This window comes from Macaca fascicularis, chromosome 1 (assembly GCF_037993035.2).
Source record: "Macaca fascicularis isolate 582-1 chromosome 1, T2T-MFA8v1.1".
Lineage (NCBI taxonomy): Eukaryota > Metazoa > Chordata > Mammalia > Primates > Cercopithecidae > Macaca > Macaca fascicularis.
This window is the reverse complement of record NC_088375.1, coordinates 141239035-141257196: the sequence shown is the minus strand read 5'-3', so window position 1 is coordinate 141257196 and position 18162 is coordinate 141239035. Positions and strand designations below refer to the sequence as shown.

The 18162-nt window shown below is 37.5% G+C and overlaps 2 protein-coding genes and 1 pseudogene across 16 annotated transcripts in view; 1 reads left to right on the top strand and 2 right to left on the bottom strand.

Annotated features, from left to right (window-relative positions):
* TMED5 (transmembrane p24 trafficking protein 5) overlaps positions 1 to 6752 on the bottom strand; it is a 28731-nt gene extending 21979 nt beyond the window's left edge. Inside the window, exons 1-2 of one of the 3 annotated variants that reach the window (XM_005542698.5) lie at positions 5611 to 6038; positions 5222 to 5293 (exon numbers count right to left, since the gene is read on the bottom strand). In XM_005542698.5, coding sequence (XP_005542755.1) covers positions 5222 to 5293; positions 5611 to 5799 — 261 coding nt within the window. In that variant the 5' untranslated portion in view covers positions 5800 to 6038. Of the gene's footprint in view, positions 1 to 5221; positions 5294 to 5610 lie in introns of all 3 variants that reach the window. The other 2 variants (XR_012417646.1, XM_005542699.4) reach the window with 2 other exon arrangements.
* The window catches only part of CCDC18 (coiled-coil domain containing 18), a 113891-nt gene continuing 100988 nt past the window's right edge, over positions 5260 to 18162 (top strand). For 8 of the 13 annotated variants that reach the window (XM_015452483.4, XM_005542703.5, XM_045367104.3 and 5 more), the window contains exons 1-5: positions 6257 to 6411; positions 9309 to 9444; positions 9917 to 10085; positions 12244 to 12402; positions 17929 to 18035. In XM_015452483.4, the coding sequence (XP_015307969.2) occupies positions 9311 to 9444; positions 9917 to 10085; positions 12244 to 12402; positions 17929 to 18035 (569 nt within the window). In that variant the 5' untranslated portion in view covers positions 6257 to 6411; positions 9309 to 9310. Of the gene's footprint in view, positions 5546 to 5838; positions 5978 to 6256; positions 6412 to 8324; positions 8420 to 9308; positions 9445 to 9916; positions 10086 to 12243; positions 12403 to 17928; positions 18036 to 18162 lie in introns of those variants that run through there. The other 5 variants (XM_045367101.3, XM_074001441.1, XM_065518575.2 and 2 more) reach the window with 5 other exon arrangements.
* Positions 16551 to 17117, bottom strand: LOC107130149 (large ribosomal subunit protein eL42-like; annotated as a pseudogene).

Here is an 18162-nt window from a genome sequence, read left to right as displayed (position 1 = left end):
GTAGTCCCAGCTACTCAGGAGGCTGGCTGAAGTGGGAGTATCACTTGAGCTCGAGTTCAAATTCAGCCTAGGCAACATAGTGAGACCCCATATCTCTCTCTCTCTTTTTTTTTTTTTTTAACTTTTATTTTAGGCTTGGGGGTACATGTGAAGGTTACCTAGGTAAACGTGTTAAAAACCACAATTATTTTTGCACCAACCTAGTATTTCATCACCCAGATATAAAGCCCAGTACCCAATAGCTATCTTTTCTGCGCCTCTCTGTCCTTCCACCCTCCCTCAAGTAAACCCCAGTGTCTCATGTTTCCGTCTTTGTGTTCATAAGTTCTTATCATTTAGCTCTCACTTGTGAGAACACGTGGTATTTAGTTTTCTGTTTCTGCACTAGTTTGCTAAGGATAATAGCCTCCAGCTCCACCCATATTCCCACAAAAGACATGATCTCATTCTTTTTTATGGCTGCGTAGTATTCTATGGTGTATATGTACCACATTTTCTTTATCCAAACTGTCATTGCTGGACTTTTAGTTGATTCCATGTCTTTGCTATTGTGAACAGTGCTGCACTGAACATTCGCATGCATGTGTCTTTATGGTAGAATGATTTATATTCCTCTGGGTATATACCCAGTAATGGGATTGCTGGAGACCCTATCTCTTTAAAAAAAAAAAAAAGTGTGTGTGTGTGTGTGTGTGTGTGTGTGTGTGTGTATATAAATAAATAAATATGTGTGTGTGTATATATATATAACTCAAATATATATATCAAATTATTAAATATATTATTCTCCCCAAAACCCACCTATTTATATATATACTGATATACATAATACTTAAAAGTCATTTATATATATACACATATATATATAAATGAACCTCAAAGGTATCTTTCTCTCTTTTTCCTTAGTATCTTGGCATGTGTTTTTCTTTTTTATCCATTGTCTTGTTCCACTTACTCCCTTGTGCCTATATATATATGGCTTTTGAGTTTTTGTTTTTTTATATACATATTTATATTTACATATACTTTATATATACATATATACACATATAATATTAGACATGTATACCTGCAGATAAAATGGAAATAGGAGGTATTCCAAATGGCATCAGATATATTATGCAAGTAAATTTTAAAAATTAGATGAAATGGCCAGTTTACTAGAAAATATTGAAATTTAGCTCTATACAAAAATGAAAAGACTAATAAAAATTTTTAAAAATTGATACAGCTATATTCTCCCAAAAACCCACCCAGATAGTTTTACATATTTGGTAAACGTCTGGTTCACTCATTCAAAGATATTTTTTAGTGCCTATTATGCCCTTAAAAAGGTATTGTTCTAGGCTCAGGGTTTATTTTCTAGCTAACATTTTTTGAGTGCTTATTAGGTGCTCGATAACATTCCTTTTACATGTATTAGCATATTTATTCATAATAATATGTAGTGGGGAGCAGGTGACTATTGTTATTTTATAAGTATATAGAAACTAGTACAGAGAGGCTCAATACCTTGCGGCCAAAATGATCTTTTAAAAAACACGAATCAAGTTAACCTGCTTATAACTCTTCAGTGGCTTCTTACTGGTCTCTGCAAAAAGACCCATATCCTTAACAAGGACCTAAAAGCCCAGCATGATCTGATTGCTGTTGCTACTGACTTCTCTAGAGTAGACTTATACCACTGTTCTCTCTCTGTATCCTGTCTTTCAGGACCTCAAAGGTATCTTTCTCTCTTTTTCCTTAGTATCTTGGCACGTTGTTTTTCTTTTTTACCCATTGTCTTGTCCCACTCATTCCCTTATGCCTAGTGAAAGCCTGATAATTCTATAGAAATTAACTCTACTTCTGGATGTCTCTCAATTTCCAGATAAAATGAAGTCGTCCTACTGAGCCCACTCAGTCTTATGAACTTACCTTCATTCCCCCTATTAAATACTTTGACATGTATTTGTGTAATAATTTGATTAATGTCTGTCCCCATACTTGATTGTATGACAGCATGGACTATACACACACACACAAATATATATATATATATATATATAAAATACCGTACATATATCATATATATATATTTTTGAGGCAGGGTCTTGCTCTTGTCACCAAGGCTGGAGTGCAGTGGCATGATCACAGCTCACCATAGCCTCAACCTCCTGGGCTCAAGTGATCCTCCCACCTCAGCCTCCCAAGTAGCTGGAACCACAAGTGTGTGCTGCCATGCCTGGCTTACTTTATTTTTGGTAGAGATGGAGTCTTGCTATGTTGTCCAGGCTGGTCTGAAACTCCTGTGCTTGAGTGATCCTCCCACCTTGGCCTCCCAAAGTGTTGGGATTACAGGTGTGAGCCACTGCACCTAGCCGATATTTTCACTCACCGTTGTATCCCTAGCACCTCAGATAGTGTTGACACATATCAAGCACTCAAGAATGACTTAAATTTCTAAATGGATGCTCTATTTTATTCATAAGATACATGAATTGGCATTAAAGTTTTCAAGAACCTCTATCAATATAATGTGGGGCTAGTCAATTATCCAAAAAGTATTCTCCTAAAACCTAAAAAGAAATTAGTAAAATTTTCAATATGTCACAGTAACCAAGGACAAAGTTGGATTGTCTGTTCCATAATATTTTAAAAACTAACTTCAAGACAAAAATTAGTAGGATGTAGTTACTAGGAAATTAAACAAGTTGGGAAATGCAAACATAGGGTGGAAGATGATCTTTACCCTACACATCTCACCAACACTGTCTAGGATTACATATATTAAGTGATTTTACCTCTTTCCTCAATCAAAACAAATTGTTTAGGGAAAATGTTTTAAAGGAATAATCCCAGCTGGACGTGGTGGCTCAGACCTACAATCCCAGAACTTTGGAGGCTGAGGCTGGCGGATCACTTGAGATCAGGAGTTTGAGACCAGTCTGGCCAAGATGGTGAAACCCCGCCTCTACTAAAAATACAAAAATTAGCTGAGTGTGGTGGCACATGCCTGTAATCCAGCTACTCAGGAAGCTGAGGCGGCAGAATCACTTGAACTCAGGAGATGAAGGTTGCAGTGGACTTAGGTCGCGCCACTGCACTCCAGCCTGGGTGGCAGAGGGAGACTCTGTCTCAAAAAAAAAAAAAAAAAAAAAAGAACAGTACCTTTAAGAGTCACTAAAGATGTAAAGAATAAAGCTAAACCAAGCCAGCTATGTAACTATAGAGGTATAAATGTAAAACTAACATTCACTGACTATTTACTATGTGTCAGGGATGATCTATTAGCATATGTTAATAGACCACTTTACATTGAATATGAGCATTTATTAACTCATGTTTTTCAAATCAGCTCTATGATGTGGTTACAATTATTATCTCTATTTTACAAGTGAGAAGATCACATAAGTTTTAAGTAGGCAGACTCAAGATTTGAACCCAGGCTAAGGTTGAGCTGGTGCTCTTAACTGTAAGAGGACAGGAGTTAAAATAGTTATCTTCCCTAATGTGTGTAAATACTGAAGTTTTTAAATTAATACAAATTGTTTTCTTATCTAGACTATTTCACTAGCCCTCTAGTTGGTTTCCTTGACTCCAATTTTGCTCTCCTTAAATCCATTTTCCACACTGCATCCAGTGATCTCTTTAAATCTTAAATGGACTTGCACAAAATTAAGGAAAACCTACACAGCATGACAAACAAGGCTATGATTGAGGCTTCAAGACCCCAGCCTTCTGGCCTCTCTGATGTCCTTTTCTGCTACTCCCACCCTAGACTTTATGTCTTAAAGTCTAATACAAACGCAGTACTTGTAGTGTCCACTACACACTAACCATCCCCACTTACACTATGTATTTTAAGAACTATGGGTCTTTTTGTTCCTTTTTCTGAAATGTCCCTTGTTCCTTGCATTTTCATCTCAATTAAGCATCTTTCTGGATTAAATTTTATTTTCTCCAGGAATCCTCTTCTGAAACCCTTAGAAGTGATCCTCCTCTACTGGTACTTAGCCATCCTTTATTGAAATTACCTGTTTATGAGCCAGTAACCCTTATTAAGCTCTTTGAGAAGAGGGATTCTTTCTTTCTCTTTTACCTACAACCTCCACAACCTCGCTTCCCCTAGTCTCCCGCCCCCTCCATGCACAATTCCTGGCACGTATTAACTGTTCAGTAAATGCTGAACTTTTGAACTTTACTGGAAATCAAGAAACACTGAGTTTTAGCCTCAGTTTTGCTCACTATGTGATTTTTAGATATTTTCTTCTCTGTGCTTATCTTGTGTACCTATATACAACTTAATCCTTAAGTTTCATCGTATAAAAAATTCTACAACTTTTAATTTTGCTCTGTATGTGACAGTACCTGGTATTTGAAAACAATTCTCTACATCAAGTTAAAAAATTAACATTTGATGATAATTGACTTCTAAAACACTGAAAAATGAAACACATCAATGCTGTTTTTTTTTTTTTTTTCCTGTACTGCTACCTGAAAACATCGAAATTTGCTGTGTGGAACGAACAAGATTTCTTCTAAGAAATTACCCCCTACTAGCATGACTACATAAAATAAGGTAATTCCCAGCAAGAATATTATGCAGATACTAAAAAGAAAACATGCTGGGCATGGTGGCTCACGCCTGTAATCCCAGCACTTTGGAAGGCCGAGGCGGGAGGATCTCCTGAGGTCGAGAGTTCGAGACCAGCCTGGCCAACATGGTGAAACGCTGTCTCTACTAAAAATACAAAAATTAGCTGGGCGTGGTGACGCACGTCAGTAATCTCAGCCATTCGGGAGGCTGAGGCAGGGGAATCGCTTGAACCCGGGAGGTAGAGGTTGCAGCAGTGAGCCGAGATTGCGCCACTGCACTCCAACTCTAGCCTGAGCAACAGAGCGAGACTCCGTCTCAAAAAAAAAAAAAAAAAAAAAAACAACAACCCCCCCCCCCAAAAAAATAACACGAGGGAAATGCTTACAATGCTCAATGAAAAGAAAGGAAAGGTTATAAAGTTTTAATATACGATTTGATCTTTTGAAAATAATGCATATATAACTTAAACGGCAATGTATGATTAAATATAGCAACAGCCTCTTCCAAAAAATTTCAAAATTGGGCTTAGTGATAATTACATGATCATAATTCAAAAACCCTTAACTGAAGCAAAGACAGTGAAGATCTGTAACATCTGAATTGTGTGAAAGGGGTGGGGGTGATTCAAACAAGTGTCATCACCTCGTCCAATGATGAAGGAGAACGTGTATCAGTTCCGCATTGTGAAATTCTCAGTATCGGAGCGTGTAGTGGCTAAGAAAAGCGATAGGCGAATTAGGAAACAGAAAAGCCAGCGACATCACCAGTTCTGGCCTCTTTCCGACCGAAGGAAAGGGGATTAGGCGGGGTAGTTGTCAATTCCAGGTCCAGCCTAAGTTCTGGGTCCCCGGCCTCAGCGTGAGCCTCGCCTTGCCTCGCCTCGCGCGCCTGCGCAGAGCGGGCCGGCTTCCCGGACGACCCTCGCCTCTTCACCACCCGGGCCGTCCACCAGAAGTTTCTAAACGGGTGAGAGGCGACAACGCAGTGTAGCTGGGTTAAAGGAAGGAGGCTGGTTTATCCTCCGCACTTACTTGGTACTCGATCTCCAGCGAGGCCTTCAGGGGCATGGGCTGATAGAAGCACTCCTTCTGGCCGGCGGGAAGGGTAAAGGTGAAGTCGCTGTCGAGGGAAGGTGTGAAGCCGGCCGCTCCAGGCAGCAGCACCGGAGGCAGAGCGGCCAGAAGGAGCACGGGGAAGGGCAGCCAGGTCTTGTCGCCCATCCCTGCTGGGGTGATCCGGGCTGCAAGAGGCGTGGGATACTGCTGTCTCCGCTCCGCGTTTCCTCTCTGGACTCCTCGTGGTTGACAGGGAAATCTGGAGTCTGAAGAAACTCCAAGTGGCGGCCGCGGCGGCGGCGGCGAACACTCCCTCCGAAGGAGAAGCGCAGTCCTCCAAAGGGTAGGGACTCAGGGCGGGGCCAGCAGCCCCGTTCCGCCACCGCCTCAGTCTCGGCCCCCTCAGGCCAGGCGTGAGCGCCGCCCGCCTCTCCCACTGACGGCCTCTGGTTCCCATGGCTTCCCCCACCAATGGGCATCCTGGCGGTGATTGTGGGAAATGTAGTCCCGGGCGGGCTCGGCTAGTGGGCTCGGACGCGCTCGCCGACCACGATTCCCGGCAAGCCCCGCGCCTCCGGCGGCGCCTCACGCAGTCTGCGCCGGGGCGGGGCAGCGGCCGGGTAGGCGTGTGCCAACGGCTCCCGCGGCGGTTCGAATTTCGTGCTGCCGGGGTTCGCTGGTTCTCCAAGTAGCGTCCGAGGCTTCCAAGCGCAGGGGCCCTGGAGAGGGTCATAGGCTTCCTAACGTAGACTCGAGTGCGAAGCGCGCAGTCGCCGGGTGAGTCTCTCCCCAGCTGCGACTTGGGTGGTGAGCGACTGCCCCTTGGCGTGGGGAAAACAGCTTACCTGGGGGAGTTTTGTTCCTTTCCCTCCCGGCACCTTGGATGCGCTGGGACTGGTCCTTGCGGTTGCTGAGCATGTTCCTCTGAACGGTTGTATTTTATTTGATGAAAAATAGGAGTCTGGGCGCAGTGGCTCAGGCCTGTTATCTCAGCATTTTGGGAGGCCAAGGCAGGAGGATTGCTTGAACCCAGGAGTTCGAGGCCAGCTTTGGCAATATGGCGAGACACTGTCTCCATAAAATTAAAAAAAAAAAAAAAAGTATTTCCTTAAAAAAAAAAAAACTGAAAGGAAGATGTCACGTCCGCCCCCGACCCCTGCTTCTTTCAGACGGATGTAGGATCAGCTGTGTCAAGCAATCTTGAGACAGGAGACTACTATACAAAGTTATGACCTCTTTCCAAAATGAGGAATCTTTTTCAACTGCAGCCCATTGTATCACATACATAGGGTATAAAAGAACACTTGTCCTTCGTTTGATGGGTGTGCGTGTGCAAACCTACAAACACATTCTTAATTAGGGCCCAAAGATGATGTTGTTAAGGTCCATGAGTAGGATGATGTGCTTTTCTTGGTATTCAGTCAGTGAAGATATACTGTTTTGGGTAACTACTGTAAATTGAGGTTAAGGGCATTCATCTGACAGTAAATGGCCCACTAGGAAAATGAAAACATTTTAGTATCAAATATATTCATTGCTACGGCAGAAGAGTTAGGGAGTTCATCCTCCTCTCCCCTCCCCCTCCCTCCCTCCCTCCCTCCCTTCCTTCCTTCCTTCCTCTCTGTCTCTCTCTCTTTCTTTCTTTCTTTCTTTCTTTCTTTCTTTCTTTCTTTCTTTCTTTCTTTCTTTCTTTCTTTCTTTCTTTCTTTCTTTCTTTCTCTCTCTCTCTCTCTCTTTCCTTTCTTTCTTCTTTCTTTTCTTTTCCTCCTCTTCTCTTTTCTTTCTTTTCTTTCTTTCCTTCCTTCCTCCCTCCCTCCCTTCCTCCCTTTCTGTCTTTCTGTCTGCCTTTCTTTCCTTTTTCCTTTCCCCTTTCCTCTCCTCCCGTCCCCTCCTCCCCTCCTCCCCTCCTCCCCTCCCCTCTCCTGCCCTCCCCTCCCCTCCCCTTTCTTGACGGAGTCTCACTCTGTCGCCCAGGCTGGAGTGCAGTGGTGTGATCTCGGCTCACTGCTACCTCCACCTCCCGGGTTCATGCAATTCTCTGCCTCAGCCTCCCCAGAGCTGAGATTACAGGCGCCCGCCACCATGCCTAATTTTTTTGTATTTTTAGTAGAGACGGAGTTTCACCATCTTCACCAGGTTTTAACTCCTGACCTCGTGATCCACCTGCCTCAACCTCCCAAAGTGTTGGGATTACCGGCGTGAGCCACCGCTCCCGGTCTGACAGTTATTTCTTACATGAAAATACACAGATGTTGAACTAAAACCTGATTTAAGACGAAATATATAATACCAAATGGCATTATAGATTTTGCCCAATTTTCTCAACCCTTTTCTCCTTCACCATCCTACAGAGAGCTAGAGATGTTGAATAGATAAAGCAAGATGGGGACCTGATTTATTGACTTGTCTGCGAGAGTCTTGTCACTTAAGCAGAAGGAAATTTGTGGAAACAAAAAAGGGAAAGAGGATAGAACCAGTTTGTCTATTAAGATTACACAGTATCTCATTTAATTTCCTGCCACTTTCTTTCCTTAAGGTGGGAGTTTTCTTTTTAATCTTCCTCCCTACATTTGAGAATTTTTGAGTGGGGAATAAATGTAGCATACCATTCTGACTGGTTGAGGGAAGGAAGGATAGTTTAGTATTTGTTAATTCATTCAAAATATTGAGCCTCTGTAAGTACATTGCAGTCCTGAACGTAATGACAGGACTCCCAACCTTTTGGAACCTGGGATGGGAGCAGAATGCTAAGAAGGGCGTTGAAGGAAATGCTACAATGAAAAAGGTAAATGGGATCTGAAAGAGGAATGTAATTTTAAGATTGCGCAGAAAGCTCTACAGAAGTAGTGGAGATTATAAAGCTTTAGTTTTTTTATTGTATTAATTACAATAATAAAATATGATGCTTTATTATGGTTTTTTATATGCAAAGAAATTTAGTAGTTACACAACCCTAGAGATACTCATCCACTGAAGAAGCAAAAGCTTTTCTTCGTTTATTTCTTTAAGTTGACCTGCCAAATGTTATTTTGATCCCTATGGTTGTGACTTGTAAATGTGTGTTTTTTAAATTTTGTAACTATTGGGCGTAGAAGGACGAGATAACTTTTATGTGGTAATAAATTCCCTTCTAACAAAATATGAATGACTGTAATGATACCATTTAATCAGATGTCTAGTACTCGTAGTGTGATTGTGAAAGTTCAAACACCTCATATTGAAATTGATATGTAATAAGTAATAAAGCTACAATGAGACATAATTTAATGGTCTTTGCATCCTAGTGACTTGGATTCAAGTCTTGATTTCACCATTTACAGTTTGTGGGACTTTGAGCAAGTTATTTAATGTCTAATTCTTAGTTTCCTTAACATGGAATGAAAATACTTAACAATTGCTAGGAAGATCGGGTATGCTTAGAAAAGGGGAACTATATAACTAGACCCTGGCTAAAATGAAAAATTCATTCATTGAAATTGTATTGAACTCCTTTATGGCTTTACACTACAGATAAATTCATTATTATTGATTTTTTGTTTTGTTTTAAACTGCCATGAAAGATTTCACAACATTTGAAATAGAAAACTAATGAGTTAAATTCTATTCGTGTGAGTATTTTGACTGAAACTACAGAATCTTTCAGGCAAGGTACAAGAAATTCATTTTTTTTTAAGAAATGGAATCTAGTTCATCAGACTACTGTAATAAAGACAATGAAGAGGAAAGTTTGCTTGCAAATGTTGCTTCCTTAAGACATGAACTGAAGATAACAGAATGGAGTTTGCAGAGTTTAGGGGAAGAGTTATCCAGGTAAGTAGGTAAAATCACATACAGAATTCACTGTGCCTTAAATATATCAATATAAAATGTGTGAATTTCATTATTATGTATTGTTTCTAAAGTGTCTCTGGAATAAGAAATAATTTTCTTATACTTTTTAATATAACTTTCAGTTTAGGGAAAAATAGGAATATTAGAGAAGCCTCTTTGCATATTAAAAACACTTTCAGTGTATTAGAACTCAGTATAAAATATATTTTTGGGCTTTATTAATTTTTTAATGCTTTTTTGAATCTTAAGTAATCAGCATAGAGGCTCTAGAAATACAGTTTGCTAGTTTAAAAGTAATTATGATTTATTTAAAATTTAGTGGAACATTGCCTTATGTTCATAACTGTGAATCTACTTAGCAGCATTTCAGGTTTTCTATTTTCTTATTTAATGTATAGCAATTTATAGTGAATATCCAAGAACTGAAATATGTTTTTTCTTTTTTCTCTAGTGTTAGTCCAAGTGAAAATTCTGATTATGCCCCTAATCCTTCAAGGTCTGAAAGGCTAATTTTGGATGTTCAGCCTAGCCACCCTGGACTTCTGAATTATTCACCTTATGAAAACGTTTGTAAAATATCTGGTAGCAGCACTGATTTTCAAAAAAAGGCAAGAGATAAGGTTATTATTTTTACACCTATCTAGTTAAAAGAAGTGTTGGTTTTAGGCCTGCCTACTTAAAAAAATTTTTTTTTCAGTTTTTCTTTAAATACCTTATTCATGGTTTCTGTAATCTTTTACTCTGGTACTCAAGAATTTAAATATAATTGTTCTTTTTATGTTCTAACAAGAAAGTACTTATCTTGGTGTATTACTCTACTTTTAAACTTATATATTTATTACCTTTTTGCAGTTAAATGTCTTCTTAAGTAAATTATAATCCCCTTGATTTTAACACTACATCTTATACATAATAGGTAATCAATTATTTATTAAGTGGTTAAGGTATACCCACCATTTAGCCTGGATCAAGTACTGTGAATAGTATGGCACTATTCTTTCATTATCTTTCTATTTTGTCCATGATGTTAGAGATCTTTGCTTGGTCTGAAACTGTCTTCTTTTTTCTTATTCTATCATATATTTATCTCCCTGCATTTATCCCTCTTCCTCACTCAACCCTTTTATCTCCTTTTACACTCTCTTCCTATTCTTTGTTCCCTGCACTCCCTACATGTATATACACAGATATGGTTGCACATAATCTTTTTGGATACATATTTGCTCTTTCCACTTCGGAAAGCCAACCATTAAGAGCTTTCTTTTTTATAAGGAAGCTACTTAATGAAGCTGTCTGAACCTACTTTTTAGAAACAAATTCAAATTCCATGTTTACATGGTATGTAATTCCAAGAAATTTGATCTCTATCCTCATTCAAATTGCTGATCATTCTTACTTTATATGTGCCTTAATTGGGAAAACAATAATGGTAATGACTATCAAACACAAAAGGATAATCTAATGTGTAAAGAGCTCCTAGAAACTGAGAACAAAAAGATCAGTAACCCAATGGGCAAAAGACATGAAGGGAAAAAGAAATAAAAATGATATCCAAACTAATGAAAAGGTGTCCAATTTCCTCATAGTAAGATAAATTCAAAATGAAACTATACCTAAGTACCTTACCTAGTTCTTACCTATAGAATTATTAAACATTCAGATGTTTGAGATGTTATTTTATAGGTGATATTGGGTACGGGTACATTGCCTAGTGGGAAGGCACAGTGATATAACCCCAACTGAGATGCATTTGGCAATATTTACCAAAATTACAAATACATTTACCTTGACTTGGAACTCCCATTTCTGGAAAACGATACTATAGACACACCTGCAGGATATGAAATTAGGCATTGTTGATCATATCAAAAGATTAGAAATAGTTCAAGTATCTAGTAATAGGCGGTTAGTTGAATAATGGTTTATTCATGCAATGGAAACTATGCAGTTGAGAAAAGGAGTTTGTCAATGTATTTATTATGGAGAGATTGCCAGTGTATATTGTTCCAAGTTAAAAAAAAAATGCACGGTGCAGAATGTTATATCTAATGTGCTAGTTTTTGCATAAGGAGAGGAGGGAAGTGGGTAATTTGTATTGCTTATGTATGTGTATGGAATCACTAGAAGACTAAACAAGAAACTTATAGAAGTGGTTACCCACCTATTAAAGATGGGAAGAGACTTCTGTGTATACTTTTTCTTTTATATAGTTTTGAATTTTGAATTGCATAAATAAATCACTCAAAGTTAATTAAAAGAAATGTTTTGAAAATCACAATCCTCATGAAAATTAAATATTGTAAAATACGTATAAAAAGAATATAATAAAAATATGTATACAGATAAAATAATATTTTACCTATTATCCATTTTATTGTTGGTGGACATTTGGGTTCTTCCCATTTATTATCTCTTGTGGACAATGTAGCTATGAATAGTTTTATATCTGCACATGCAAAAGTACAAAAGTTTCTATCAGGTTTATATCTAGGGATGATATTGTTGGTTCTTAGCATACTCAACTTTGCTGGATAATACCAGCCAGTTTCCCAAAGTGTACCACTGTTTTCCAGGTTATACTTGTATATACTTCCACCAGCAGTGGAGGAGAGAGTATTGATTGTTCCACATATCCTTGTCAATACTCACTAAGTATTTTAACTCATTTTCTGAGCTGCTTAGTCATTTTATTAATAATTGCTCATAATTTTCCATTAATTACATGTAACCGTTAATTGAAATAATTGAAAATATATTTGTTCTTTTTCATTCTTTCAGATGTTTTCATCTTCTACCCCTGTGGATCAGGAGATTAAAAGCCTTCGAGAGAAACTAAATAAACTTAGGCAACAGAATGCTTGTTTGGTCACACAGAATCATTCCTTAATGACCAAATTTGAATCTATCCACTTTGAATTAACACAGTCAAGAGCAAAAGTATGTATCTTGAAATGACGAGTTTGCCAGCAGAAAATAGTTGTTATTTTAGATTTATAATTGGAAAAAGAGTCCTTGTATTGCCACATTGCCTTAATGTGTTATGTGAAGTAATTTTCATTATAATACTATAGTATCAACATGTTATAAAATCAATATTGTATGAATTATATCTGAAAATGATTGAAGGGAACTTTACAGTTTCGCATTTAGATAAGTCAGCTTCTTAAGGTGTTAAGATTACCAATTTGTGTGGTCTTATTTTTTATACAAAGGAAGTATAACTTACTTATCTTCCCTTTTAAAATAACACATTGTCATTGTTGAAAAATTTAAAAGTAGCAAAAAGAGGAAGAAAGATCACCCAGAGTTTCTACCTAGAAACCGCTTTACCAGTTTAATACATAGTTGAATCCAGACTGTTTTAAATAGTTTTGGTGTTTTCTGTTTTTTTACTGTATATATAGTCTATGCATTTTCTGATGCATTTACATAGCTTTTCCATTGATCATTTTTTATGGTAGCATTATATTTCATGTGATTATAGCGTAACTTGGTTAATTCCTGTATTTCATTGGTTTCCTATTTTTTTACTAAATGGTTGGTATTACACAAAAAATTAGAAGAAACCAAAATGTCCAATAATGGAGACATAGTAAATTATGGTATACCCATAAGATAGATTGTAACAAAACCTGTTTTTAAAAAATGAGGTAAATATACTAGTACTAAGATGCAAAGTTGTTTGACTTATAGGGATCATGATAAAGTTTAAATGATACAATGTTTGTAGTCACTTAAAACAGTGTCTATGTGTAGTCAGCACTCAAAAACTGTTACCTAATATATTTAGTGGCAGAAAAACATTACAGAGCAGTACACACGTATAATAATCTTAGTTTTCCTCTTTATAAGAAGTGTATGTGTGTCTGTGTGTGTGTTTGTATGTAAATATATATACATGTGATATATTAAGGTAGAAACTATGCTTCACACTGTTGATAACTTTGAGAGAGATTGGAAGGTTGGAGTGAGGCTTTCACTATTTACTTTTATAAACATTGTATATATACATTATATGTAGTTTTAAATAGAACAGTTATGGGAAGACTTTATTTTTCTTTTCTGTTTTTTCAAACAAAACAAAATGCTATTAGGGATTATTTCAGCACAGGAAAAACAAAATGCAACAATGAGCATAATACTTCTTTAGTGTTTGAGATTATTGAACATAAAACTTCTTTAGTGTTTGAGATTATTTCTAGGGTAGATTTCCAGAGGCAGAATGACCATATTTTAGGGAAATAATGTTTTTCAAGCATTTACATTTGGTTCCTCATCTTTTCTTGTTCACTTTGAGGGAAAAATGCTGTTTTTCTTGATTTCGTACAAAATTTATCTTTTCGGTATATTTGTTTGCCATTCAGATTTCTTTGTGATTTGTCTGTTCGTTTTTTCTGCTTATTTTTAAATTTTTTCTTCAACTATAATCTCTCTTTTTAAAGTCATGATTGCTAGTGATTTAAAGTAAGAAAAGAGACATAAAGATAATTTAATAATTACTGAACTAATAGCATTTTTAACCTTTATTTTTAGGATATAAACACACCAGTGGTTAGGCGAGGAAGTAAGATACTAGTATTGTACTTCTCAACTCAGCATTTTCTAAGTTGTTGAAATATTTTTTAGGGAAGTCACCTATTTCAGGCCACGTATGAGCTTTTGATGCTTCATATATGCCCACTATTGAGATTCTTTTGCAGAAATCAATCAATATATTCATAACTTACCTCTGGCAATGGTTGTACTTACTCTTCTGGAGCCTGGCAGCCTGCTCTTTCTGAGCTTTTTGCCCTCTACACCTGCTATCCAACTGCCATCCTGGGACTTCTCTTTGGTGTTCTTCTAGGTTGAATCTACTGTTTCCTGAATTCTATTTTTTGTTATTTCCTAGTTTATTCTTTCTGTATTTGGAGCATATCTTCCAGTTACTTCCTTGCCTGTCTGAAAATGTCTTAATTTCTTCTTCACTCATGATTAAATTCCAGTTTGATAATTATGTAACGTTAGAATTTTTAGGACATTACTCCCTTCTATCCTCCAGTGCCACTTTGAAAAGTCTGTTGCCATTGTGAATTACTTCCCTTAGCATGTAATCTCTTTTTTTCCCATTTGTTTGTTTTTTACTTTATGGCAGATGGTAGTTTTTAGGACCTTCCCATTCCGGTGTTTTAAAACTGTACAACAATGTATCTTTCAATAGGCCTTTATTACTCATACTGGGTATTTGAGAACCCTTTTAGGCTGGAAACTTGTATCCTTTGGTTCTGGAAATTTTTCTGTTTCTTAATTTTTATTTTTAATTTTTGTGGGTACATAGTAGGCATATATATTTTTGGAGTACATTAGATTTTTTGATACAATTATGCAGCATAATAATCACATCATGGAGAATGGGATATCCATCCCCTCAGACATTTATCCTTTGTGTTATAAACAATCCAGTTATAGTCTTTTAGTTATTTTAAAATGTACAGTTAAATTATTATTATTGACTATAGTCACCCTGTTGTTCTATAAAATAGTAGTTCTTGTTCATTCTTTCTATTTCTTGTACCATTAACCATCCCCACCTCTTCCCACCCTGACAACTGCCCTTCCTGGCCTCTGGTAACCATCCTTCTGCTTTCTATGTCCATGAGTTCAATTGTTCTGATTTTTAGATCCCACAAATAAGTAAGAACATATGATATTTGTCTTTCTGTGCCTGACTTATTTTACTTAACATAATGATCTTTAGTTCCATCCATGTTGTTGCAAATGACTGATTCTCATTCTTCTTTATGGATGAATAGTACTCCATTGTGTAAGTACTACATTTTCTTTATCCATTCATTTGTGATGAACACTTAGGTTGCTTCTAAGTCTTGGCTCTTGAACAGTGCTGCAACAAACATGGAAGTGCAGATACCTTTTCAATATACTGATTTCCTTTCTTTTGGGTATATGCCCAGCAGTGGGATTTCTGGATATGGTAGCTGTATTTTTAGTTTTTTGAGGAACCTCCAAACGGTTCTCCATAATGGTTGTACTAATTTCCGTTCCCACCAACAGCATATGAAGATTCCCTTTTCTCCACATTCTTGCAAACATTTGTTATTACCTGTCTTTTGAATATAAGCCTTGTTTTGTTTTGAAACAAGGTCTTGCTCTGTCACCCAGGCTAAAGTGCAATGATGCAATCACAGCTCAGTGCCACCTTGACCTCCTGGGCTCAAGTGATCCTCCCACCGTAACCTCCCAGGTAACTGGGACTACAGGCATATGCCACCATGCCTGGCTAGTTTTTGTATTGTCTTTTTGTAGAGATGGAGTTTTGCCATGTTGCCCAGGCTGATTTTGAACTCCTGGACTCAAGCGATCTATCCATCTCCCAAAATGCTGGAATTACAGGATTGAGCCACAGTGTCTGGCCATGTGATTTTTATTTAGGAGGTATTCTCAACATTATTTTTTGCACTTCTATTGAATCTTTTATTTTGGCTGTCATACTTTTTTCAGTTTCTAAAGTTTTTTTTGTTCTGATTGTTTTGTATTTCATAACATACTAATGTATTCTCTCTTAGCACTCTGAAGATTTAATGATTTTTTTTCATGTTTGCTTTCCTTTCCTTTTTCTTTTGTTTAGGCCTCTGACTTTATGTTAGAAGCTTTTGGGCCGGGCGTGGTGGCTCATGCCTGCAATCTCAGCACTTTGGGAAGCCGAAGCGGGTGGATCACAAGGTTAAGATATCGAGACCATCCTGGCCAACATGGTGAAACCCTGTCTCTACTAAAAAATACAAAAATTAGCTGGGCATGGTGGTGTGCACCTATAGTCCCACCTACTCGGGAGGCTGAGACAGGAGAATTGCTTGAACTCAGAGGGGGAGGTTGCAGTGAGCTGATATTGCGCCACTGTGCTCCAGCCTGTGACAGAGTGAGACTCTGTCTCAAAAAAAAAAACAGAAGCTTTTTTTCAGATGTTAGTATTTTAGCTATTCATATTTAAGAGAAAGGCATTTAAATGCAGATTGGTGGTTTGTTGTCCAGTGGACTTTATTTCTGGGTGATGGTTAGGGAGGTGGTTCTTTTGTAGGGAAACACCTGCCAGCTCCCAAACAGTATCAGTATGAGATGTTTTTCTTTTCCTTTTTTTTTTTTTTTTTTTTAACATAAACTCAAGATTTTATTGTCTTCGTAATAAAACAAAAGATAACACTTAAAACTGGGTCACTTGGCTCTTTCTGCTCTTATCTCCTCCCAGTTCAGAATGCTTGCATCTTTTAGTAGTCAGCTTTCTCTTAGATCTGCAGCTGGGCTCAATGCACTCAAGCCTTAGCACAATCTTCTTTGTAGTTTCAGCCTTTTTCTGGAAAATCTACTTAGTCTGCCCACCATAACCACTCTGCTTCCTGTCATATCACTGCTTTCCCTGGGCATACAGAGAATCCTTGCCCTTCTTGTACTGTGTCACTTTCTGCGGTTGGTGCTTGCCACACTTCTTACAGAAAGTCCTGCAGGTTTTAGGAATGTTCATCATGTTTGTGGGAGTGCTATCAGCATGGAAAGAGATTTTTTTTTTTTTTTTTTTTTTTGAGCTGTTGAGTTTCTCCAGCAAAGAATCCTTTAGTTTCTCACCTGTGGGATAACCAAAAACGAAATAGAGTAGTAAGGTGGAGTTATCCGTTTTATATTAATTCCCTTGTTACAGCTGTACTTCATTCCTGCTCATTATTCTTAGTGTCCCACAGTCTCAAGCTTCTTCTGTTCAGTTTCTTCTGATAATAAACTTTCTGCCTCTTTCCTAGTATGCCAACACCTTGCTGTTGGTGTTCTGGGAGTGGGAAAAAGGATAACTGTTATTTGCAGATACTTTGAACTGTATCCCTGCTTTTTCATTGGGTCCTCACTTCTGTCCTCTACAGTACCTTGTGCCTTCATGTTCTAAACTTCTTTTTCAGTGATAGTTATCTTATTGATACTTTCTTCCATACCATTTAGATTGTGGGTTCCCATCCTGCTATAGTAGTTGTACTCTCTTTATAATACAGATTGTAGGGTCATTATGCTTTTCTGTATTTAGATTCTTTCTAGTAAGCATGTATTCTATAATTAGGTCTTTAAATCATAAAAATTCAATAAATATTTTCTTTCATAATTGTTTATAGTTTGATGTTTTATATTTAATTTTCTAATTTATGTAAAATTAATCTTGCTAGATGCTTATCAGTAGAGATTCTGTTTTCTCCCCTAAATAACTCTTCAGTTATAAGTTGAAGGTAATGCCAGGAGCTTACATGCCACGGCTGGCTTGTGATGATATGCCCATGTAAATGTTGATCAAAGGAATAGATGGGAAGCTTTATATCTGAGCAATGATTTGGGAGCCCTGTTGAACCCCCTTATCTGACAGGAAAAAAACTAAGGGCCAAGTAGGTTAATTTATTTTCTGAAAGTACTATAAAAGTTGTTTTTATATTTTAGGTTTCCATGCTTGAATTTGCTCAACAGCAGGCAGCCAGTGTCCCAATCTTAGAAGAACAGATTATAAATTTGGAAGCAGAGGTTTCAGCTCAAGATAAAGTTTTGAGGTAAATATACTTTTTATAGCTCTCAGAGTTTTATTTGCTACTTTTACATTTTGTTATATCTTGTTAAATCTTGTTCCCCACACCCAATATATTTACATACCCGAATGGTGTTCAGTTGTCTTAGAAC